This window comes from Suricata suricatta, chromosome 17, assembly GCF_006229205.1.
Source record: "Suricata suricatta isolate VVHF042 chromosome 17, meerkat_22Aug2017_6uvM2_HiC, whole genome shotgun sequence".
NCBI lineage: Eukaryota > Metazoa > Chordata > Mammalia > Carnivora > Herpestidae > Suricata > Suricata suricatta.
The window spans coordinates 58,384,547-58,406,481 of record NC_043716.1 but is presented as its reverse complement, the minus strand read 5'-3'; the positions used below and the strand labels follow the sequence as shown (position 1 = coordinate 58,406,481).

General features: G+C 52.0%; 1 protein-coding gene and 1 long non-coding RNA gene across 7 annotated transcripts in view; one reads left to right on the top strand and one right to left on the bottom strand.

The window, feature by feature from the left end:
* The first annotated feature begins 6,774 nt into the window (after positions 1-6,774).
* LOC115281831 lies at positions 6,775-8,541 on the top strand. Its single transcript, XR_003904421.1, has 3 exons — positions 6,775-7,067; positions 7,256-7,828; positions 7,975-8,541. It is a non-coding gene; the product is annotated as an uncharacterized LOC115281831 (long non-coding RNA).
* Positions 8,542-12,464: 3,923 nt separating this feature from the next.
* The window catches only part of WDR45B (WD repeat domain 45B), a 20,669-nt gene continuing 11,198 nt past the window's right edge, over positions 12,465-21,935 (bottom strand). For all 6 annotated transcript variants that reach the window (XM_029927453.1, XM_029927458.1, XM_029927456.1 and 3 more), the window contains 7 exons: positions 19,512-19,599; positions 18,457-18,551; positions 16,462-16,652; positions 15,825-15,910; positions 14,949-15,050; positions 14,084-14,205; positions 12,465-13,739 (listed from right to left, as the gene is read on the bottom strand). In XM_029927453.1, the coding sequence (XP_029783313.1) occupies positions 13,633-13,739; positions 14,084-14,205; positions 14,949-15,050; positions 15,825-15,910; positions 16,462-16,652; positions 18,457-18,551; positions 19,512-19,599 (791 nt within the window). In that variant the 3' untranslated portion in view covers positions 12,465-13,632. The remainder of the gene's footprint in view (positions 13,740-14,083; positions 14,206-14,948; positions 15,051-15,824; positions 15,911-16,461; positions 16,653-18,456; positions 18,552-19,511; positions 19,600-21,935) is intronic.

Sequence of the window (21,935 nt, the reverse complement as noted above, 5' to 3'; positions counted from 1 at the left end):
GAGACGGTCAGATTGGATGAAAACTAAGACCCAACTTTAAAGGTTATGCGTAGGTTAAAAGTAAGAGAGTTGAGGAGCGGCGACGTCAGGGTCAAAGCCCCCAGAACGGAGAGCCGCCAGGCATAGAGCAGCACGGGCCACGCTGAGCCAGGGTCAGCTCACCAAACACTAACACCCCTAAGGGTTTCAGCACCTAACTCGAGCCTCCAAATGAAGGACGGACTTTGGTCTCACTTTCCACGTGCCAGGAGCTCGGAAGCTGCCGCTCAGTCCTAGCGAGGAAGCCGCTGAACAGCCTGAAAACGCAAGAGCGCCTCTTGGGTCTGCGAGAGACGGCGGCCCGGGGGCAAAGGCGGGCTTGGGTGCAGGGTGGCGGACGCTGCAGGGACCGGCGTGGAGTCGTGGAGAGCCGGTGCCGGCCTAGGAAGACCTCACCTTGGGTTCACAGACTGCTGGAGGCTCCGTGTGGACGATTTTGAATTGGACATTTCCAGGGACCCAGTCAGAGGGGTTTGGGGTCTTTACCTGCAGGAGCTCATCCAGATTCTCCTAGGAAACGCAGGAGAAGAAGCAGGGGGAGGGAGGAAAGCTATTCTGGAATTCTCCAAAGGGCTCTTGGGAACAGGCCTTCAGGGAAAACCAGCTACCCAGAGCCTCACTTGCGGGAGAACTGGCGTCTTAGAATCAACAGCCTAACTGAGCTGGGGGAGGGGAACTGCCAACGCCCACCTCCTGTAGCGGCCGGTCCCCCATGGGGGCCGCGGGGGAGAGAAAACTGAGAAACAGGAACAGTGAGAAGTCCACTAAAGACACCCCTGGGGCGCCTGGGTGGCTCAGTCGGCTCAGGTCATGATCTCGCAGTCTGTGGGTTCGAGCCCCGCATCGGGTTCTGTGCTGGCAGCTCAGAGCCCGGGGCTGCTTTGGATTCTGTGTCTCCCTCTCTCTCCCTTCCCTGCTCATGCTCTGTCTGTTTCTGTCTCAAAAAAAAAAAGACAGCCCTGACCTTGGGAGTGCAGACCACCTCCCCGCCCCCACCATCACTAAAGGCCTATTTACAGCAGTTGCTTTACACAGTACATCAGGTCTAGCTGTCAAGAAAAACTACAAATCAGAATAACTAAAAGGAAAAACACAATTTGAAGAGAGAGCCACATCAGAACCCACAGGGTCAGGGTGTTGGTGTTACCAGACGGGGAATGTAGAACTACTATGATTATATGGATAAAGGAGACAGCACACAAGAGTAGGTGGGCAAAGTCAGCAGAGAGATGGGAAGCCCAGCAAAGAAGGAGAAAGAAAGGTTGGTGGTTAAAAACACAACACTGTAACAGAAATCATGGTCTTCGAGGGGCTTGTGGGTAGACTGGACAGAGCGAAGGGAAGAGTCTCTACACTTGAGGAAATATTAATAATAGAAACTTCTGAAAAGAGCAAAGACTGAAAAAGAAAAAACAAAAAACAAAAAACCAGAGCCGAATGCCCCAGGACTGCTGGATGAACACACGAGGTGTGCATGCTGGTGACGGGAACCCCAGAAGGAATTCTGGAGCTCTTCGAAGGAACGGAAAATATTGAAACAATGACAAAAGAAAGTTTACCCCAAATTAATGTCAGAACCAGAGGCAAGAGCAAGCAGGAGAAATGCCAGAAACATCCACACCTGTGCATACAGTTTTCAAAGAATGAGGGCAACACACAGAAAACAGTAATGACTATGGTGGGTATGAATCCAACTATATCAGTAATCACTCGAACACCAGTGGTTTAAATGCACCTATTAAAACACAGATTGTCAAAAAAATTGTCAAAGTGAATCAAAAATCATAATCCTGACTATATTCTCTGCTAGAAACCCATATTTTTTTTATATTTTGAATTGTATAATGATACATTTTAAAGTACACATACATCACAATGTTTAAAACCTGTATTATTGTGTTAATAAGCTTATCTTCTTTTTTTTCTTTAATGTTTATTTTTGAGAGACAGCATGATCAGGGGAGGGGCAGAGACAGAGGAAGACACAGAATCTGAAGCAGGCTCCAGGCTCTGAGCTGTCAGCACAGAGCCCAACGCGGGGCTCAAACTCATGGACCACGAGATCATGACCTGAGCTGAAGTTGGATGCTTAACCAACTGAGCCACCCAGGCGCCCCTAGACAAAAGACTTTAAAATAATGTCTTAAATATGTGCAAAGAGAGAATGGACGCCATGAACAAAGAACTAAAAGAAATCAGAACAGTGTATGAATAGAAAAATAAAGAGAAATTATAAAAAGTGAAGTAGAAATTTTTGTGGAGCTGAAAAGTATAGCCGCGAAAATAACCATTTCCTGTTAGGTGTTCAAAAGCAGACTTGGGCAGGATCAGTGAACGGGGGGCGCCCGGGGGGCTCTGTCGGTTAAGCCTCCGACTTGGGCTCAGGTCAGATCTCACGTTCATGGGTTCGAGACCCGCGTCAGGCTCTGTGCTGACAGCCAGCTCAGGGCCTGGACCCTGCTTCCAGTTCTGGGTCTCCTTCTCTCTCTGCCCCTCCCCCTCTCATGCTCTGTCTCTCTGTATCAAAAATAAATAAAACATTAACAAAAATTTTTTTAATCTTTAAAACAAAGAATCAGTGAACCTGAAGACAGGGTAATGGAGACAACCTAATCAGCAGGGGAAGGAAAATCAAAATGAGGGGCACCTGGGTGGCTCAGTCAGCTCAGGCCATGATCCCAGGGTTGTGGGATGGAGCCTCCTGTCAGGCTCTGTGCTGAGTGTGGAGCCTGGTTAAGATTTTCTCTACCCCCCTCTCCCGCTCATATGTGCACTCTTTCCCTCTCAAATAAAAAAGCGGCACCTGACTGGCTCAGTCAGTTAGGTGTCCGACTTTGGCTCAGATCATGATCTCACAGTTCATGAGTTCGAGCCTTGCATTGGGTTCTGTACTGACATCTCGGAGCCTGGACCCTGCTTCAGATTCTGTCTGTCTGTCTGTCTCTCCCTCTGTTCCTCCCCCACACATGCTCTCTCTCTCTCAAAAATAAATAAAAACATTTAAAAAAATTAAGATAGGAGGAAAGGGAAGGGAAGGAAGGATACCCATGGGACACCGTCTGGCACCCCATCATATGGACTGTTGGAATTCCAGAGGGAGACGTGAGAGAGGAAAGGACAGTAAAACATACGAATACATTGTGGTTGCAAACTCCCCAAGTTTGGGGCGCCTGGGTGGCTTAGTCGGTTGAGCATCTAACTTTGGCTCAGGTCATGATCTCACAGTTCCTGGGTTCGAGCCCCACATCAGGCTCTGTGCTGACAGCTCAGAGCCTGGAGACTGTTTCCGATTCTGTGTCTCCCCTTCTCTTTGCTCCTCCAATGATCATGCTCTGTCTCTCCCTGTGTCTCAATGATAAATTTTCCAAAAAAAAAAAAAAAAAAAAGAAAAGAACACTCCTCAAGTTTGACGTATGCAGCCAAGAAACTCAATAAAAGTCAATCAGGAAAAACTCAGAGATCCACAGCTCCCATCACACTCAGTGGTAACAGACTGGAAGCTTTTCCTGTGAGTTCCAGACGACAGGATACCTGCTCTCACCGCTGTTGCTCGGCAGCCCTGGGAATCCTGGCCAGACCAGTCAGCCGAGCCAGAGAAAAGGCATCCAAATTGGAAAGGAGGAAGTGAAACGATCTCTATCTGCAGATGACATGATTGTACAGATAGGCAATCCCATAGATTCCACACAAACTACTAGAGCCAAGAAATGAATTCAGGAAGGATGCCGCATACGAGCCCAGGACACAAAGACCAGCTGTATTTCTAAGCACCCACAATGAACAATCCAAAAGCAAATTAAAAAAACAATTCCAGGGGCGCCTGGGTGCCTCAGTTAGTTAAGCGTCTGGCTTTGGCTCAGGTCATGATCTCACGGTCCACAGTCTGTGGGTTCGAGCCCTGCGTCAGGCTCTGTGCTGACAGCTCAGAGCCTGGAGCTGCTTCAGATTCTGTATCTCCCTCCCTCTCTGACCCTCCCCTGCTCACGCTGTCTCTCTCTCAGATATAAATTAAAAAACATTAAAAAATTTTTCTAAGAAAACAATTCCACTTATCAGAACATCAAAAAAATAAAATCCCTAGGAGTAAATTTAACAAAGAGGTGGAAGCTCTGTAGACACAAAACTACGAACGACCTGAAGACATGAAATGTCCTGGGCGCCCCGGGGGGCCCTTCTGCTGTTAAGATGGCTGCGCTCCCCGTTACCAGCCCTGCGACAGACCCAGGGGCCTTCCGCAGAAATAGGAAAGCCAGTCCTCAAATCCATAAGGACAGAAGGGGTCCTGGATAGTTACGAGCATGTTGAAGAAGAAAAGAGAAAAAAGATGGAGGTCTGATAGCTGCAACCTTTCTATACAGGAATCAAAACCAGGAGATTTGGGTGTAGACACGGAACAGAACAGAGTCCAGAAATCTGCCCGCGCGTCTGTGGCCAGTGCACTTGCAGCACGGGCTCCGAGAACATTCGAGGAGAGGAACCCCGTCCTGGACGAATGGATGACGCTGGAGCCTCACCCCGTTTCACACACAAACATCACTTCAAACAGACCAGTGACCCGACCGACAGAGCTAAAACTGTGAGACCCTTAGAAGAGAAAACACAGGGATAAACTCATGACCTCAGATTTGGCAACAGATTCTAAAGGTTGACACCAGAAGTGTGAGCAACAAAAGAAAAAAATTTTAACCTCAATTTTCATAAAACATTAAAACTTAAAAAAATTTTTTTAAGTTTATTTATTTTGAGAGACAGAGAGAACGAGAAGGGGAGGGGCAGTGTGGGGGGAGAGAATCCCAAGCACTGATGATTCCATGCGGGGCTTGAACTCCTGCACCAGGAGGTCATGATCTGAGCTGAAACCAAGAGTCAGACGTTTAACCAAGTGAGTCACCTAGACGCCTCCAGAATCAAAACATTTCTACATCAAAGATTATCGTCAAGAATGTGACAACCTACAGAATGGAAGAAAATATCTGCATATCATATTTACACGTTCGTACAACTTCACAAAAAGAACAGTCAGTTTAAAAATGAGCAAATGCAGTCCTGACACCTGCTCTGGGTGAACCTTGGAGACCCACTACGTGAACAGGCAGACAACAATGGACAAACATAGTGTGTGAGCCACTCACACGAGGCCCCTGGAGGTAGTGTGTGAAAGAGAGGCTACCAAAGGGGGAGGGAGGAGAGGGGAAGAGTCTTCAGTGGGTACACATTCCGTTTGGGGTAACGAACAGTTCGGGAGATGGGGGGCTCCATGTCATATACTTACTGTCACTGAAGAGTGCACAAAAATGGCTAAAATGGTTAATTGTGTGATGTACATTTAACTGTGGGGGCTCCTGGGCGGCTCAGTCAGTGGTTGAGCATTGACTCTCGATTTTGGCTCGGATCACGATCTTGCAGCGTGTGGGATCGAGCCCCGAGTTGGGGGTCTGTGTTGAGCGTGGAGCCTGCTTAAGGTTCTCTCTCTCCCTCTACTGTCCCCTGCTCACGTGCATTCACTCTCAAAAACAAAACAAATTGTGCCAAGGACTAGAACAGACATTTTCCCCAAGATACACAATCAAACGAATGAAAAGAAGCTGGACATCAACGATCCTGAGGGAAACGCGGATACTTCACCTCCGCTAGCACGGCTTTAACGTAAAAAATGGGGAACATCAAATGGCAGCGAGTCTCTGGAGAAACGGGAACCCTGGTCCTACGGGGGGGGGACGCAAAGGCGGCGCAGCCGTCCTGGGAAAGGGGGGCGGCTCCTCAGCAAACACAGACTCCCCCCGCGGCCCAGCAGCGCCACCCCTGCGTCTGACCCGCGAAGGCTGAAGACTCGAGCCGGGAGGCGGGGACGCGGGCTCACACGGCCCTTCCGCGGGGAGCCCCGGGCACCATGCGAGGTCTGGGGAGCCAGACACAGAAGGTGCCCTGCATGCGGGCAGACCAGAGGCATAAAACAGACTGGCGGCTCCCAAGAGACGGGGAGACAGAGGGGACAGCAGGGAGTCGCTCGTGCGAGCGACGTGTTTTGGGGAAAGAAGTCTTGAAAGTAGAGACAGATGACTGGCGCCCACCTGGAACCTAGAGTGCCCGGTGCGCCCTGGGATGTCACCTGGGTGACGACGACGTGAGAACACGTGACATCACTTAGCAAGTTCCGCCAAGCACAGAAAAGAGAAGCCTCCGGGGGGCGGCCTCGCGCTCGGCCCTCTGCCCCGTTCCCCCCCCCCCCCAAAACCCCTCCGTGTCGTTGCAGCAGCGCCCACGTCCTACCTGGGCCAGAAACGGGTGTCGGAGGGGCCCACGACCGATCCTTCCACAGCCACCGACGCACACGAGCCGACCCGAGGGCCGTGCGCACGGTGCGCCGGGTCCCCTGGAACCTGTGCAGGGGGGACCACGTGAAGACGAGGCCGTGGGGGGGCAGACCGGGTGGCGGGCATCCTGGTGAGAGGAGGGACGGATGCGCACAGGGGAGACAGCCCATCTCCCAGCCCGGGATGGCCGGCAGCACCGGCAGCTGGAGAGGGGCCTAGGCCAGCCCCCCGGGTGCCCGGAGCAGCGCCCACGTCCAGACCCGCAGCCTCCCCGCGCAGAGGGGCGGCCTCGGCTGTCCCAGGCTGGCCCAGGCTGCCTGTGCGCTCGCTGGTGGAGACCCGGGGCTGCCGAAGCCGGGGTGCAGGTGGCGGGAAGGGGGGCACAGCGGGGCGCGCCCACTGTGGCAGTAGCACTGTCAACACTCACAAAACTGTGCGTGGCCCAAAGAGTGGGTGCAGGCAAGCTTTTACACCATTGAAAAAGCTGAGGATCCCTTTTCCCCATGAGTCACGGCTGGTGAGCAGGCCTGCGTGGAGGTGGCAGCTGCTCTCGGCGGGGCGTCCTCTAGGTCACTCCTCTCCCCGGAGACCCTGCAGCAAGAACAAAGAGCAACATCCACACCAGGGATGAACTTGGAAGCACCAGAGAGAAAGCGAGGGTCACCAAGGTCACCCAGGGGTGATCCCAGTTCTCCGAAGCATCCAGACCAGCAGGTCCAGGGGACGGAGAGGGGCCCGCGCTCGCCAGGGGCTGGAGGGAGCGGTGGGGACTGCCCGAGGGCAAGGCCGCTGCTTTGGGGAGACAGGGATGTTTTTGAACGGAGGTAGGAAAGTGGGAACGCACTTAAGACCATGAATTGTATTCTAAGATGGTCAGTTTTGTGTGTTATTTTACCGGAAAGAAGAGGAATTTCACCTGGAAGGAGGTGGGAGACACGGAGGACCGCGAGCTAGAGGCCTGCACAGATCGGACCCCGTGGACAAGTCCGCGCGGTGCTGGGGCCGGGGCTCGTGGGCCACCCCGGTGACCCTCCATGCCCCATCAGGAGTGGGAGGGCGGGCACCCCACCTCGCTTCCAGGATTTAGAGGCTGTGCACCTCTCAGTCCAGGGGGAGCGTCCTCCCTTCGTCTCCTCTGCCAGGTGGGTCCCCTCAACACCAGGCACACCGAGACCGAGGAGACCCTAGCCCTGTGGACACGGAGAACAGTGCTGTGTGCAAACACCGACGCGGCCTCACCGGAGCTTCCCCTGCCCGGCACCCCCTCCGCCAGGGGTCTGTGGGGGTTGTCCGGTGTCCCCGCGAAGCTTGGCGTCCACCGTTTTGTGGGGTGTGGTCTCCGTGAGGCGACAGGGCTGCCAGGTGACTTCACAAAGGTGCCTGCGCCGTTGGGGGCCGCTTTCAGAGAGCTTTGAATAGTGTCTCTGTGACACGTGCACTGCCCTTCAGAAAACAGATGACGTTCAACAGGAAAGGTATTTTAACGTGGAATAAAAGCAGACAATTCTAAGAATTAGACAAGTAACTCATATTTGGTCTTAATTTTGAGAACAGAAATCTTGTGCTTTCTTATATTCAAATACGTGAGTCAGTCTCATTGGCATCTCGTTTCTGCTTACAGAAGAAGGTGGCCCAGCCCATCCGGAGCCCCTGGCGATGGCGAGCCCCCGTCCACAGGAACGGAGCCCTCTTCCGAGCAGAGCCAGCAGGCACGGGGGACAGGCCGGCGGCAGCAGCAAAGCAGACAGCTGGACGCGCTGGCCCCACTTGTAGGTGTTGGAACAAGGAAATGCTGTGACTTTCCGCAGCCACATGTCTGCTTTGAAGGGCACCAAGACACCATCTTCCGTGATATCCGGACAGACTCCGGACTGTCGTCATCTCCACCTGCGCGCGAGAGGCTCTGAGACCCTCTGTCCTCAGCGACTCGCCAGACCCCAGGATGGAAATGCCCCACCATGAAGACCTCATGCCCTGCTGGCACGGATCAGCTAGTGAACACGGCGTGGCGGCGGCTGGCAGGCTCAGAGCCAGGGCTGGGTGGACCGGCGGGCTCTTGGCGAGAGCGTTCAAAACAGCCCCTCCCACCAGCTGTCGCTCCGCCCCTCAGGACCACTTCGCTTTGGCTAGAATCCAGTATGTTCAGGTTTTGGTGGCTGTTGCATAAAGCAAATCATTTTAAAATGAATGCCCAAACCATAAAATTACTAACCTGAAATGCACAATACCAAAATGGGGCAAGACAGTGTAAGAAAATTAAGTTACAGGTGAGTATCTCTTACACAGACAACAAATCTTCAAATACGAACAAGCTGAATGCAGCAGTGAGTATCCAAGTGGGCTTTATCTCAGGACTGTGAACTTGAACGTTCAGAACTCAAGGAGATTCAAGTCAGCAGAATAAAAGATGAACGTGGTCACCCGAACAGACGCAGAAAACCACCTGACAAAACTGCACATCCTTGCCCTCCTGGGCCCTGCCGCCGCCCCTGGGGGGACAGAGCCTGCAGCGTGGTTTCCGCATGTTTAAAACACTTAAAAAAAGAAAGTGTTGCTCAGAGAAACCTAACAGAATACGTAGCATCTACAGTGTACCATTTGCAATGCTAGGACACAACCAAAAAGTGCTAGACACACAGAAGACATGTCAATGTGACTCCTACTCAGGAAAAAAAAAAAAAAAAGAGCAGAGCAGACAGACTCACCAAAGGTGTCACCACAGGCGCTGGCAGCGTGCACAAGGGTGTAAAACAACGCTCCCAGGATGCCTGGGGAGTTCAGTTGGTTAAGCATCTGACTCTTGGTCTCGGCTCAGGTCAGCTCAGGGTTTCCTGTGGTTTGTGAGCCTGAGCCCCGTGTGGGGCTCGGGGCTAACAGCGAGGGGTCTGCTTGGCAGTCTCAACCGCCCTCTTTTTCTGACCCTCCCCAACTCGCTCTCAAAATAAACTTAAAAATTTTTTTAAATGCTTTTTGAGAGACACAGAGAGACAGCGTGAGCAGGAGAGGGTCAGACAGAGAGGGAGATATAGAATCTGAGGCAGCCTCCAGACTCTGAGCTAGCAGTCAGCACAGAGCCCGATGCGGGGCTTGAACCCATGAACCGTGAGATGGTGACCTGAGCCGAAGCCAGACGCTCAACCGACTGAGCCACCCAGGTGCCCCAAAATAAACTTTAAAAAAAAATGCTCAAATGAGCAAACAAAGGTTTGCTACGAATCAGAAACTAATTTTAGAACTAACAAATACATCTGAAATGAAAAAGACACGGATACAGGCTTTAAAGCAGAACGGGCAGTGATAGTGTCAATGACAAGTATTATTTGAGGAAACAATGGCTAAAATTTTCACCAATTTTACGAAAGCCATAAATTTACAGTCAGAAAATTCAATAGACCCCATGTGTGATAAAACCACACTGTAGAAATACCAGTTTTCCAAATTGTAATTTTGTAAATAGTTATATTGAAACCAAAAAGAACACAAGAAAAACTCAGCTGCTTCCCACACAGGCTGAATAGTTTAACGTCATCCGCAAACAGGCAAATACGAAGGGCAGTGCGTTTTACAGGGCCACACGGGAGAGGGATTAGCGTACTGGGGTCGGGGAGAAAACCCTGACGAAGCCCTGACATCCTGTCCCCTCAGCCCTTGGGAATCATTTTTGTATTTTTGTAATCCCACCAAACTATTTTCATTTTAAGCTATAATTCCAGATACCATAAAGTCTACTTGGAAGAAAAAAGGCTTCGGCTCAGCAAAGCCACATAACCGGAGCCCTGCCGGCCGTAAGGGAGCGTTCTAAGTCGGTGGGTAAATAGAGCACCTGACAAACGGCACTAAGAAGGCAACTGCATCATTCTTCTTTCCAACCAGAACCCTTCGAAGCGCGCTAAAACGCTAAGCCAAATTAAATACCAGGGCAGCGGTGCCAACCCGGACCAGGGTCACCCTGTGTGTGAGCAACGCCCCAGTGTCCGCATGCAGGAATCCAGACCTTCCCCTCGTTGCCTGCTTTGACACCACTTTCAGTGCGAGTGAACTGTGAAAACAAAATCGTGAATAGCGCCCAGTGAAAAGTGCTGCTTTGCTTTAATCACGAGCTGTAATACCAGAAACGACAAAGGAACAGGAGAGACCTACGTACAATACTCAAGACGTGGAGACAGGTAAGCAAAAACCCTCGAACTGAACACCCGAGTAGAAAAAATGATAAGGGGAAAATTGAAAAAGGTCCTTACAAACAAAAAAGACAAAATACACAGTAGAGAAACAGGCAGACATGAATAAGCAACAAAATAATCTCAAAGGACCCACCAGCAAGGTGTTCCAAAATGTTCGGCCTACCCCGACAGGAGACCTTTTTTCTCCACCGAGGATTCAAAAGGCTGTGCCCAGAGCCCAGTCCTGGTGAATGTGAGGCCAGTGCTGGGCACAGCCAGTGACAGCAGCACAGCAGGGACGTGGCAAAGGTAGGTGGACAAGTGTGCAAATGCGTGCACAAGGACTTGTTTCCAGAACGTTTATAACAGCAAACAATACAAATAAGCATTTTGGGCAACTGAATCCCAAAAGTTAAAGAACAGTTGCTATAATGGTGCTGAAAACCGTGAACTTCGTCCCGGAAGGCAGGCGCTTCCCAAGAGTGGCCTCTGCAGGTGGCACCACCTGCTTCCAGCTTCCAGCTCTCTCGACTGTTCTTTCCTGTTTTACAACTGGTTTGATCATAAGCTTTTTCTGATCCATTTTGAGGACCAAAATTTTAGCCCAAGTTCCCAAAGTTCAGCATCAGTCTGATGCCCGTCACAGAAAGAACCGAGGAGAGGTGAAACCATCTCTGGCATCCGGAAGCGTGGTAAAGACGTCGGGTCACAGGAGCCACGGAGGGCCGGTGACGTGGTGGCGAGGAGGGAGTGGCCTCCAGGAACCCGCTGCCATCCTGGGAGTCCAGGACTCCTGAGGACACCACACCCTAACAGCACAGCCGAGCCTGCAGGGTGGGGCCAGGTGAAGGGTGCTGAGGCGACTCTGTCCCCACCGGAGATGTTAGAAGCCCATGGCACGGAGGGAAGGAACTGTCCCCTCAGCGTTGACATGGACACTTGATGTCCAGCCCAGCCACCTGGTGGGGGCCCCGGAGAAGGACTTTTGTGCGTGTGTCCCCCGACACCACATTGAAGCGCCAGGCCAGCAGCACTCAGCCAAGGAAGGGGAGGGTCGTCCCTGGCTTCCAAACTCCCGCGCTCCCTACACAAAGCTTCACAGCGATGGTTATCGGTTTGAAAGACAGTGTTTTTTCTCTGTTCTACGCGAGCCCCCAGGATGGTCACCTGCCCGCGCACTTGTGCTGGGGACACGGCTCCTCCACCACGCCTCCACAGGGGGTGATCGGTCACAAGCACAGACCTGGGTGGGTGGACTGCGTCTGGCCCCCTCTGCCTTCCAGACCCTCACTGTGCTGTCTGGGCCGCTTGCCAGGTAAGTGAGGCCTTCCCCACCCCAAGGGGAAACTGCAGGGAACACATCAGGGCCCCTCACAGGACAGCGTGGCTCCGCGGCTACAAATAGAGTGCCCCCCCTGGCAAGGGCTCCCGCACATATGGCCCAAGATGTCCCTATTGTGTCACTGTACGAAGGAGGCAAGGTCATACCTAGAGTGGCAGAGCCAGGGCTGTGCTGTCACGCCGGACTCTACCATGGCATGGGTGTCCTGGGTTGTCCAGGGCACAGCCTCTCCCTGCCTCCCCCAGCCCAGGAGCAGTCTCCGGGCACCGTGGCAGGCACGCTGTGGCAGGCACCGCTGGACACGCTGGAGGGACCACATTTAGGGAAAACATAAACCGGTTATTGTACGAGCATGCAGGACCCGTCCCTCGCCCGAGTAAGGGTCAGGCCCGAGCGTCAGAGTCTGCATGACACTGACCAGGCACCTTACAGGACGCAGGCCCTCCCCGAGGAGCTCCAGCTGGCGGCGGCCGCCGTGGGCTCAGCCTGCCCACCGGACGGTAAAGCCCAGCAAACCCTCCCTTCCCAGACACACAGGGCTGCCCCACCGGCAGCGGAGGCCGGATCAAAAACCATGGGTTTGGTGCTGTAACATACAGTTCTTTCCCCTTAACAGAGAATACACCAAAATTAGTCACTTTTATTTAAAAGAAACATTACAAATAAGTGCAAAATTAAATTTCATGATTAAATACACACAAAAGTATAACATGCATACTTTACACGGAAATCCACGTACAAAGTTAGTTGATTACATGACAGTGAAAGAACGGGCAGAACAGAGAGCTGCTCCCGCAGACTTTCCGCGTTTGCTACCTGAAATCGAAACCGTGAAGTCAGGGTTCTTTAAAGGGAAGTTCAGAAAATTAAACACACACCTCTGGGAGTACTAACAACATAGAGCCCATAACCTGGGTTAGTTACCAAATGTTAGAAAATGGTACCACATGCCTTTCGTCCTCCTTAGTGTACTGCTGCCCTCACCAACGACCCGCCGGCCCGAGGCCTCCTGCTCCTGCCCAGACGCCCAGCGCTTCCCTCCACCTCCTCCGAATTACGTACACTCTCCTCGCGGACTGATTCTGAAAGTGTACACACTACCACTCCCGACACACACAGGGACACACACACAGCACTCTGCTCCCGCCTCCGTCCCGACAGAAAGACAGGCATGCGCACCGCCACGCCACAGGCATGAAGACGCCCACCCTGTGTCCTCGACCACAGCTGTCCTCCTCCTCATGTTCGGACGGGGGAAGGACCCTTCTCCCTCCCTAAGGCAAGCTGCTGGCACTGTTACTCTTTAAAAATCTGGTTGTGATATGAGAACTAACATTTACACATTTGTTCATTTCCTCACTACAGACTCAGTAAAAATGATGGAATCTGTTGCCAAAACAAACTTCAATTTGTCCACTGTTTTCTCAGCCCAGTCCCTGTGTGTGTGCGGAGCCCCCAAGCGCACGGTGGGGGCGGGGGGGAGCCGGCGGGGGGCGCGGAGGAAGCATGAAAGCGTCACAGCCGAACTAAAGGAACAGGCCAGCAGCCGGGCCCGGGCCGCTCAGAGCCATGTGAGTGTCTACGCTGCCTCCATGACGCTTTCTTTAATACTGGAAATGGGAAGCCCTGCTCAGGAAAACAGACAACCACAGAATGGCCGCAGGACTAAGGTCCCCGGGCAGTCCCGCCACCGGCACCAGCCCCAGGAGTCTGAAGGGCACACTCAGCGCTTTGGTGGTGGTCGGCCGTGGGTGTTGATTGCACTCCTGATGAAGAGTCACAGCTTGTCATCGGTCATTTCTAGAAACTGCGCGTAGACGTCCCGGATGCACTCCCCCTTGGGGTTGAACAGGAATTTGTAGTAGCTGCCGTCTGCACAGATCGCTGAGACAGAAGACGACCATTTTACTCAAGTGTTTCTTCCCTCAAAGTTTGAAGCAAGCAGACCTCACCGAGTGGAACTGGGAACGGCCCTGCTCTGAGCAGCAGCCCAGAGTGACTGTGGGCGACAAGGGACCCCACTCTGAGTGCCTCGAGGTTGGGAACCCCAGCTGCTCTGGGGCGCTTCGTGTGTCCCACTGACCTGCGGAGGGGGGAACCTGCCCCCACATCCTCCCGGGAGACTCCGAGGGCAGGGGGCTGGTGTCCCCTAGCTGTGCAGACCCTGAGTGGGACCCCTGGGCCCCAGGAGAGCGAGCACGGGACAGCCAGCGCCAAGGACCACTTACCAATGACAGCATTTGGCTCTGTTCCGAAGGCACAGATGCACGGAGAGCCTGAGGGAACCTGAAACTTGGAAAAACTCCACTTGGAACTGAAGTACTTTGGAAGGAAACTGGCTGAGGCCAGACTAGGAGGCGAGGAAGGAGAGAAGAGGGAGGGAAGAAGAGGGAGGGAAGAAGAGGGAGGGAAGAAGAGGGAGGGGAGAAGAGGGAGGGGAGAAGAGGGAGGGGAGAAGAGGGAGGGAGAGGCAGTTACGTTTCCATGACAAAGGTGAAACGCGCGACTCTCTCATACAGCCTGACCCCAGATGCTTTAAATTCTGTTTTTCCTTTTAATTTTACTTCTTGCCTGAAAAAAACTAAGTGCTTCTTAATGGCTTAAAATAAACCCAGAAGCCATCAATCCCAGAAGGCACACGGACTTGCTGACCACCACCACGGCAGCCAGGGCTCAAGTCTGAGTTCTAAACCACAGACAAGGTGACTGGGTCCTGGTCACACACTAAGCAGCTAAGGACAAGCAACAGTGTCCGCCAGAGTGTCGTGTACTGTGGACCCACAAACAGTGAGAGGTGGGACACCAACCCCCAGCAGTCAAAATTCTGTGCGTAACTTCCAACCCGCTTCCCCCCCCAAATGTGACACAGAGCCTGCTGGTGACCAAAAGCCTTACCAGTAACAAATGGTCAATTAACACTATTTGTACGTTATGTGTATTACTGTATTCTTACACTAAAGTAAGCCAGAGAAAAGAAAATCCTACAGAAAAGGAAAACACACGTACAGCACTGTGCTGTACCCACGTGGACATGGCTTTCATGCCGACCGTGCCTGGGGTCCTGGCCAGCCCTTTCAGCTTGGGGAGACCTACCTTGACTGTTTATTCCTTTTTGGATCTTCGGCAGCAAAAATGTGCACTGTGCCGTGGTCACTGGATACGCAGATGAGGGACGCGTCCGGGTTGAAGTTAATGCTGCAGAGAAATCAGATGAAGTTCTGGTTTCCCGTGGACGCAGAGGAGCCCGACCCCAAGCACAGCGCCACAGCACTCCAGCTGGTGCCTTGAACCTTCCCGAATTCCTGAGAGCAACTTTAAGCACCACTGCCTTCCATTAACCAGCGCCCCACCTCCCCCACCCCCCACTGCCATGCTCTCCATGGGACCACCCAGCGTGTCACAGCAGGGCCCCTCCTGGGGTGCCAGGGAGGGGAAGGGGCTTGGGGGGGGGGGGCAGTCAACTCTCCAATGCCCCTGGCCCCTGGAGGTGTAGGGCAGGCCCCCCCTCTGGCTGGAGGGGCGTGAGAGCAGACGTGAGAGGCCCCACGGGATGGGCAGACGGTCCCTCGCCCACGCAGGGGACCGCCACCACAGTGCCACAAACACTGCAGGCTGTGGTGGCTCCAAGGAGCCCGAGTGACTACAGGGGAGCTAACAAGGGCTCCAGTGTTTGCCTAAAGGACCACAGCTTATCCTAGAGACAAGCCGGAGGAACAGCAGAGGGAAGAAGACTGCTGACCAGACCACCGACAAATGCGGAGGCAGGGTGACGGGCCAAGGGTAATCCCATTGTCTACTTCTGTGTATATGCCCAAGGTGACAATTTAAAGTCAGTCACAGTAATACAAGCTTAAACCTATCCCCTAACAGCACCGAAGCCTCATGCCTGCCTGGGTAGGGGGTCCCGCTGCCCTCGGTCATACAGGCCCCAAAGCAGTGGGCTCCCAGGTGAGAACGTGGCTTTCTTACCAATAAATATTCGCTGCTTGAGATCCTCTTCGTAGTTCCTGAATTAAATCCCCTGATGAAGTATCAAATATTCTTATAAGGGTCCCCTTAGAAAAACAGTTAAGTATTTTATTATCATTCACAACTTTTTAGTTTTTTGAAATGCGTATTATATTCACAAGCCCATTAGCCCACACAACCCCTTCCCAAGCCCCCCACATCACCTAAAACCCAACTGGCCCCTCTGTCACACTGGAGAATTAACCGGTAGCTGTCCAGCCGAGAGCACTGGGTAGGAGCCAGGCTCCTGGGCACCAGCACGCCACTGTCCCCCTGCATCTCCTGCCCTGGCAGTCGCCTAAGCGACCACCACAGCCCAGGCTGACCTGCTCCCGGAGTGGTCAGCTCTGTCTAGAGAGATGCTATCTTCACTGGGACTCGCATGGTCAGCTAGAAAAACTAACACAAACCGCTGCCAAAAAGAGGTGGTTTCACCAAGTAAAATGACTTTTCGACTGACCATGTCAACTGCAACCTGATTCCCAAGAACCCACAGGGAAGGGCCAGTTTGCTCTGGGGCCCACAGGTCGAGTCCCCGGGAGTGCAAGGGCAGCTGGGACAGGCGCTCGGCTCCATAAAGGGAGACACACACACTCACTTTCTCAGATGCGGTTGCAATTCGTGTTCCCTGCAGGTTGAGAGCAATGCAGCTCAGGACGCCCTCGTGAGCAGGAATGTCCACGGGGGGCTTCTCGGTGCTGGCCAGGTCCACGAGCTGCACGTGGCCCGTGTGGGTGCCCGGGAAAGCCAGGAGGGAGTTGTTACTGTTGGGGCACAGGACGCAGAGGCCTGATCGGAGACAGAGAAAACCCATCAGGGACTCAGGGCTGTCTACAAGCCTGTTTCCCCCAATAAAACTTGCCCTCTGCCCTGTGGCTCACAAGAAAAACTGGATTTCCATTTATATCAGATCACTAAATTTTTTCACTGTAAAGGGCATTAGGGGACAGACAGAGCTAACTCCCGTGAAGCCGCCGCTTAACTGGAAACATCTGCTGAACCCGTTCTTGAATGAACTTTGTCAAACGTCCGTCTTCCATGGCGCTAGCTACCTGAGAACACAAAACTGTGAGATCCAAAACCGCCATCAACGATCGCACAAAACAACAAAAACTCGGGGCTAAGCTGAACAGGGCTTGTCTGAGACACTGTAACGTGATGTTAAAGAAAACCAAAGATCTGACTGATGGAGAGAGCCTGATCTGACCTACTATGGCCACAGCCACGAGCCACATCCTCCCGCAGAGCCGGCATGGTCCCAACTGCAGCCTCTGTAGGCTTCCTGAAGAAACAGCCACGGAGATACTAAGCTGCAGGGAACGGCAAGCCACAGGATAGCCAAATTTTCTTCTAAAAGAACAAAACTGGAAGAATTACACTACCTAATTTTAAGGAGCTCTCCTAGATCACCAACGGGGAGGCCGGAAGACACAGCCAGACCCAGAACTACAGCAGGACCCGGCAACTGTACTCCAGTATTTAGCCAAGAGAAATGAAATACTACAAAGACTTGTATGTGCAAAGACTTGTATGTGAAAATTCACAGCAACTTCTGTCCATAACAGCCAAAGTACTGGTCAGGGTACACAATCTGGCATAAGCATACTATGGGATATTACTTAGCAAGGAAAACAATCCTATCTACTGAAAACATGGAGAAATCCAAAAAATACTAAGCTAATAGACCCCAAACACATCTGAAAAAGCACAATCTGAAGCACAGGTGGGTAAGGGGGCCGCCTGAAGAAATGTTTTTGGGTGACGCTACTGGGTTGTCTAGCCTCTGTCGGTAGTCACACGAGTGTTTACAATGACTAAATATTACCAAATAATAAACTTGAAATGAGCAAGCTTTAGGGAGGTGCCTGTGCGGCTCAGTCAGTTAAGTGCCTGACTTGATTTCAGCTCAGGTCACGACCCCCTGGTTCATGAGATCAAGCCCCTTGTCAGGCTCTATGCTGATGGCGTGGAGCCTGCTTGCAATTCTCTCTCCCTCTGCACCCCTTCCCAAAATAAATAAACATTTTTTAAAAATGAATTTTATTTATACTATAGTTCAATAAAGCTAGGGTAAAAAAAAAAAAACCTATAAAAAATTTTAAAAAGAAATTAAGATGCTCTAACGAAGAGCAAAGTCATCTGTAATCCCTTCTCCGAAAGAAAAGACCGAAGGAAGTCCCTCAGAACTCAGAAAACACACAATTCCAAGGCCCACCAAGGAGCTCCTGAATGGCTGACAATGACCGTGAAAAAAATTCCTCAATCTCCACACCCCCAACTCCCGGCCCGTGACTGTGATACGAGGGGGTCTCAGAGCCGCCGCCTAGCAGGCCGGGCAGGCTCTGAAGCGGGCACGTGGCCGGGAGAGCTCTCCCGGAAGGAGGCGGAGGGGGCAGACAGAAAAGGGATAGAAGGAAAGAAGGAGGAGGCTGTAGCGTTCAGGGTGTCCCGGACGCCTCAGGACCTGCCTCGCCAGAGCAATGGCACTCAGACAGTGACAGGCCAGAGGCAAGTGCACCAAGCACAGGTCTGCGTCCACCTGAACGGAACATGAAGAAGCCAATTTCCATCGTGACTCCTCTGAACGTCTTACCTTTAGGGTTATAGCAGGTTTCAAAGACATGCAGTTGGTGGGGATTATGTGTAAATGTAAACACCTTAATCATTGAGTCCAAAACCACCACAATTCTGAAAAGGAAAAAAAAAAAAATCAGGATTCCTATTCCCAAAATTGAAACTCAATCGTTTTGTGATTTTTTTTTTTGTTCTTATCACTTGGAAACTTAGTACAAACACCACATACAGAAGGGTCAGTCTGGTGAGCACCGAGGGCGTGGCAGGCGCGGATTAGCCAGAGCCTGGCTGCGGGCTGCCTGACAGACCTTTCTGAGACTGACAGACATTTTCACCTAATGTTTCATCTAGAATAAGAATCCCGGGCAGAAATTATTTCTCTATAAACTTTCAAATATGTCTTGACAATTTAGAAGTGTTGGAAAGACCCCTATTTGGTTCGAGAATCTGCATTATTAAAGGGCCCTGAAAACCAACGCTCCTGGAAATCACAGACCCAACAGCGCAGGCGTGACTCCCCTGCTGCACTCACTCGGCTCAGCACCTTGGCCCTCCCACACAGAGAAGACACAAATCACACCCCGGTATTACTGACAGTCTGTCTCACTCAACGTACCAGAACTTCTCTGTCCTGAGCAGCAGGAGGGCCACTTCCACAGGGGAGATAAATGCCACCTTCCCGAGGAGTCTGCAAACTTTCCTTTTCCTTCAAAGGGGAACATTTACTGACGCAGCATTTGGAAAAGCTGGACTAAGAGCGAGTCAAGTCCAGGCTCTCCCCTGGTGTCCTCAGTGGGAACACTCTGAACGGGGACAGGTCTCCGGAGGCCTGAGTGCGACGGGGCGGCCGGCCTCAGCCTCAGTCACACCGCTTCTACGCCGTCCCCGGAAGCCCGTAAACTCACAACTTTGAGGCAACACAGATCACCCTACGTCCTCTGGTCATGAGCTACCGTCCACACATCTGAAGACCTTTTCCTACACACGCTTCTTCCTTCCATATGAAAGGAAGTGTTTTAGCTATCTTCGGAGAAAGCGCCTATTCTAATTTTAAAATTTAGATAGCAAACTTACCGATCTCGCCGCAGTTTGACTGCTTTGACTTCTGTAGAAAACTCTATTTCAATAACAGTCTTCTTTTTCAGGTCATCCCAGATCATCACTGAAATTTCAGAGAGAACTTATGAGCACACTGAAAAACAGGTGGTCCCCCCACCATGAACCTCTGACCAGGTCCCGCTCTCCTGCGGCTCAGCCATGCCCACCTGGACACCTGCCCTCCCAGTGCTGGCCCCCCGCAGCCAATCTCCCTCTCCTGCCCTCGTGCAGGCATATGCAGACGTGAGCACCCTCGCAGCCAGGCATACGCACGCACACGCACACCCTCGAAGGCAAGATACACATGTGCACGCACACGGACACCCTCGCACACGCACACCCTTGCAGGAATACGCATATGCACACGTGCACTGACATGCACACATGCCTCTTCTGCCAACCTCGCTCCGTGTGCAGGGGACTTCCCCCACCCTCAGCCCCACCCAGCCGACGGAGTCAAAAGCAAGCCTAACCAGTTAGCACTCAGGTGCCGGAGACACACCTGGCCAAGGAAAGAAAGGCTTCAGTTTGCAGGGATGAGAAAGCTGGGCCAGGGATTTCTCTGCCCCCGCCCGCGCCTTCTGACGGACCAGGAGTCTGCATCCCAAGGGCTGAGGGAACGCACAGACCGCAGGATACGGGGAGCGACCAGGCCTGGGCTGGGGAGGAGGTGGGGGCTATGCAGCCAGTTTCCATCTCCTCCCCAGTCTCCGGCCAAGCTGTCTAGGAAGGGTGTGAGGTGAGGAAAAATAAAGCTTTCTCAGTAGGTCATGGGCCAGGAGACCAAGAGCCGAAGGGAAAGAATGTGTCCCCTCAAGGTCCTGACACCATGGCCAGCACGAGTCCTGGAGGTTGAATTCACTTGGAAGTTTTGCCAGAATGGACTCAGTGACCTGAATTTCAAACCAAGAGATAACAACACGTACAACTACCAAACTTTCGTAAAATTATTCCCTACTGAAGAGGTTAAAACTTCTAATCATTCAAAACTGAAGCAAAGACTTCCGTTACTGCTCCTTTCTACTGCCATCTTTGGTTTGATAAATCTCGTCAGTGGGCTCCTCCTCAAAGGGCACTGAGGCACTAGCACATTCTTAAGTGGGACAGAACCTCAGTCAACGGTTCACCTCACTGAAGGCCTTCCGGGCAAAGGAACTCTTGAACTCATAAGCAGGTCAAAGGAAACTTTCCCTAACTGTGCAACCTCACACCAGAAAGTCTGCGATTAAAAACAATGTAAACAGCTGAAACCAGACAGAATCCAAAGAGGAGCCACATCAAGGGTGTCACAAACCCAAGTGAACTCTATTCAGAAATTTCTCAGGGCACCTGGGTGGCTTTATCAGTTCAGCATTTGACTCTTAATTTTAGCTCAGGTCATGATCTTGACATTCGTGGGTTTAAGCCCCACACTGCACTCTGGGCTGACAGTGCAAAGCCTGCTTGGGGTTTTCACTCTCTTTCTGCCCCTCCTCTGCCTGATCTCACGGTCTCTCAAAAATAAATTAATAAAACAGGCAAAAAACATTTTCCCCTGGAAACAGCACGAGGAAGGCCCAGAACCAGCAACTTGATTTCTCACTCACAAAAGGAAAGTGACCAGACCCACCGCCCTCGGCAGTGGGAAATATCCAAAGATCCGGGGTGACCTCTGAGGGCTGTGAGCTGCCTCCCTGGTGCCCGGGAATCTGAAATGTTCTGCGCAGGATTTTGCATGTCTATCTTTTAATATCATTCCTGACAGCAAACGGTACATTTGCTAATTCTGGAGTTCTCCTTCTTCTGTCCTCCAAGCTCCTGACTCAAAAACAAACACCACCCACAAAAAGCTTCTCCGCTCTGTCTGAACAGCACCACGAGGTCCCACTGTGACCGCCAGTCTGCTCCAGTCCGTCCTGCTGTGTTTCACAGACCAAAGACACTAGATCCTCACACTTTAACACCATGGACCTTGATGTGTAACTATGAAAATATTAAGAGTAAATTCAGGAAGTAATTTTGAAATTATTGAGAGAGACTTCCTAATCTTAAAAAGCTTAAACAGGGGCACCTGGGTGGCTCAGTTGGTTGAGTGTCCGACTTCAGCTTAGGTCACAATCTCATGGTTTGTGGGTTCGAGCCCCATGTCGGCTCTGTGCTGACTGCTCAAGAGCCTGGAGCCTGCTGCAGATTCTGTGCCTCTCTCTCTCTGACCCTCCCCTGCTCGCACTGTCTCTCTCTCTCTCAAAAATAAATAAAAAGCATTAAAAAAATTAAAAAGAAAAAGTTTAAACAGACCAAATTGGGGGCGCCTGGGTGGCTTAGTCGCTTGGGCGTCTGACTTCAGCTCAGGTCATGATCTCACAATCCGTGGGTTCAAGCCCCACGTCGGGCTCTGTGCTGACAGCTCAGAGCCTGGAG